This window comes from Sinocyclocheilus grahami, unplaced genomic scaffold (assembly GCF_001515645.1).
Source record: "Sinocyclocheilus grahami isolate Dianchi unplaced genomic scaffold, SAMN03320097.WGS_v1.1 scaffold30524.1, whole genome shotgun sequence".
In the NCBI taxonomy this organism is placed as follows: domain Eukaryota; kingdom Metazoa; phylum Chordata; class Actinopteri; order Cypriniformes; family Cyprinidae; genus Sinocyclocheilus; species Sinocyclocheilus grahami.
The window spans coordinates 65-2,421 of NW_015521109.1; the positions used below are offsets into that span (position 1 = coordinate 65).

At 44.5% G+C, this 2,357-nt stretch overlaps 1 protein-coding gene across 1 annotated transcript; it reads left to right on the forward strand.

Annotated features, from left to right (window-relative positions):
• The first annotated feature begins 213 nt into the window (after positions 1–213).
• On the forward strand, positions 214–2,335 carry LOC107580307 (PAXIP1-associated glutamate-rich protein 1-like). The gene is made up of 4 exons (XM_016266029.1): positions 214–422; positions 604–850; positions 1,737–1,822; positions 1,890–2,335. Exons 1-4 carry the CDS (start codon positions 308–310, stop codon positions 2,102–2,104), a joined length of 663 nt encoding a protein of 220 aa, XP_016121515.1. The 5' UTR covers positions 214–307; the 3' UTR covers positions 2,105–2,335.
• The last annotated feature ends 22 nt before the right edge of the window (positions 2,336–2,357 follow it).

The following is a 2,357-nucleotide window of genomic DNA, read 5'->3' on the forward strand; positions in this document are numbered from 1 at the left end:
CTAAAGAAGGGGTGTCCCAATGCTTTTGTCCATATGTATGTACAAGTGATGAGGTTTTGGCTCAAATCTGCATTTAAAGTAAAATATACACAGAAGCATCGTTGTGTTAGAATAGAAAAGAGTCCTGTGCAAACTGTTAGAAGCACACAATTCCCTAGAATAGCATCATATGCTGCAACATTAAGAGCTGTACTCGTGGAACTGCCTGAAGTAGTCAGACCTGCTCGTTAGAAGGGTGCCAATACTTTTGTCCATGTAGTGTGTGTAGAAGTCAGCCGTTTGAGCTGTGCTCCCCGCAGGAGAGGCGATGCAGGAGGCGCTGGGAGTCCGTGAGGAGGAGAAAACTGCGGGAAAACTGGAAGAAAAGGAGCCAGAAAGAAGCGAGGAGATGCATGAAGATGCTACAGCAGAGGACGACACAAGTACGCACTCCACACCTGTCTGTGACACGTGGTTAATTAATATTACTCAGTGCTTTAAGGTATAATTACACTGTAACAAGGACACCTTAAGATAAAGTGCAACCCATGTATTTAGTAATTAAATGACGTGATTCCGTTACATGTGACTAGTTACTCCCCACTCTGAATGTGTGCGATGCAGAAGCGGAGGAGGACGGAGAGATGAGCGGAGACTGGGAGATCCCGTACAGTGACGAGGAGATGGAGGAGCCCAGGAGCTGGATGCCTCCGCCCCACGAGATCAAGCGGCTCTACCAGATCCTGGCTAAAGGAGAACCGCTGGAGCTGAAGTGGGAGCCGCTTCCACGCCGACCTCCGACCCCTGCACGCACGCCCTCGCCTGAGAGAGACGGAGACGCCTCGCAGGAGCCGCAGGAGGACCAGCGCAAGTCCGTCAGATATACGCTGATATACATCTCACATCATTCTGCATTCTTCATGTGTCTCAAAGCTCTTCTGCTCACAGAGGATGCATTTATTAGATCAAAAACACAGTCAAAACAGTCAAATATTACTAGAATCTAAAACAGCTGTGTTCTATGTGAATCTCTGTTAAGCTGTAATGTATTTCTGTGATGCGCAGCTGTATTTTCAGCATCATTCCTCCAGTCTTCAGTGTCACATGATCTTCAGAAATCAGTATAATATGCTGATTATTAGAAACACTTCTGATTATTATCACGTAATATTTTGTGGAAACCCTACCACTCAAAAGATTTTTCTAAAAGAAATGAGTACTTGTATTCAGCAGGGACACGTTACATTGATCAAAAGTGACATTAAAGACATTTATAATGTTACAGAAGATTTATATGTAAAAAAATAAAAGCTTTCTAATCATCAAAGAATGCTGCAAAAAATAGATCACAAAAATATCAAGCAGTACATCTGTTTGAGTAGTGATATGATGAACCGTGATTAATAATTGAGCAGCTATTAACTAATAGCAGCAGATCAGCATATTGTACTGATTTCTGAAGATCATGTGACACTGAAGACTGGAGTAATGATGCTGAAAATACAGCTTCGCATCACAGAAATACATTACAGTCTAACAGAGATTCACATAGAAAACAGCTGTTTTAAATTCTAATAATATTTCAGTTTTTAACTATATTTGTGATCAAATAAATGCAGCCGTGGTGAGCAGAAGAGACTTAAAATTGTAACTCTATAATTACGTATATAAACCCCGTTTCTGTGCATATATTGTACATGGTTACATTAAATGATAATGTGATGTAAATATGTATTGATTATTGCTACGCTCTGCAGGGCTCTCAGTCCAACTGAATTTGATTTCGACGAGGAACAGACGACGACTCCCAAGAACTCTTTTCTGAGCCGCCGCAGGACTCCAGGTATAACGCGGCTGTTCTCCGCAGGTGTGTGCCGATCTGGTGAGTGATGCTGAGCTGTGTTCTGCAGGATCCTCGGCTCGCTCCGCGGTCAGGCGCGAGGCCCGGCTGGACAAGGTGCTGGCGGACATGAAGCGGCACAGGAGGATGGGGGAGCAGATTCTGCGGCCGGGGCGAGATCCGTTCAAGAGCGCTGGCGCGGAGAAGCCCTCATCACCCGAGAGCCAGCGCGAGCGAGACCGGGACCCCAGCACCGTCTTCAGTCCCCGGCAGAGGAGATACTGACCAGCACACCCCAAATCATCACTGTTCATTTCACATCAGACACTGATATACTGATGCCCTCTTTTTTATTCCGGTGTTTTTCTATGTGAATAAATAAGTGTATTGTCTAGCTGCTGGTTCCTGCTGTTTTATAAATGATACTAAGCTCTTCAGAATTGTAGGAAAAGTTTCATGTGATTATAATAAAACCAACTGAACCCTAAAAGGGGCGATGTATCCTGGGGGAGCTGTGGAGAGAAGCAGGGAAAGTGTA

Bases quoted from the DNA above. Each gene is read 5' to 3' on its own strand.
- LOC107580307 (XM_016266029.1), top strand. From the start codon at position 308: ATGCAGGAGGCGCTGGGAGTCCGTGAGGAGGAGAAAACTGCGGGAAAA. The intron at 423-603 runs GTACGCACTCCA...TGTGCGATGCAG, and splicing joins TACAGCAGAGGACGACACAA to AAGCGGAGGAGGACGGAGAG. The intron at 1,823-1,889 runs GTATAACGCGGC...TGTGTTCTGCAG, and splicing joins GAGCCGCCGCAGGACTCCAG to GATCCTCGGCTCGCTCCGCG.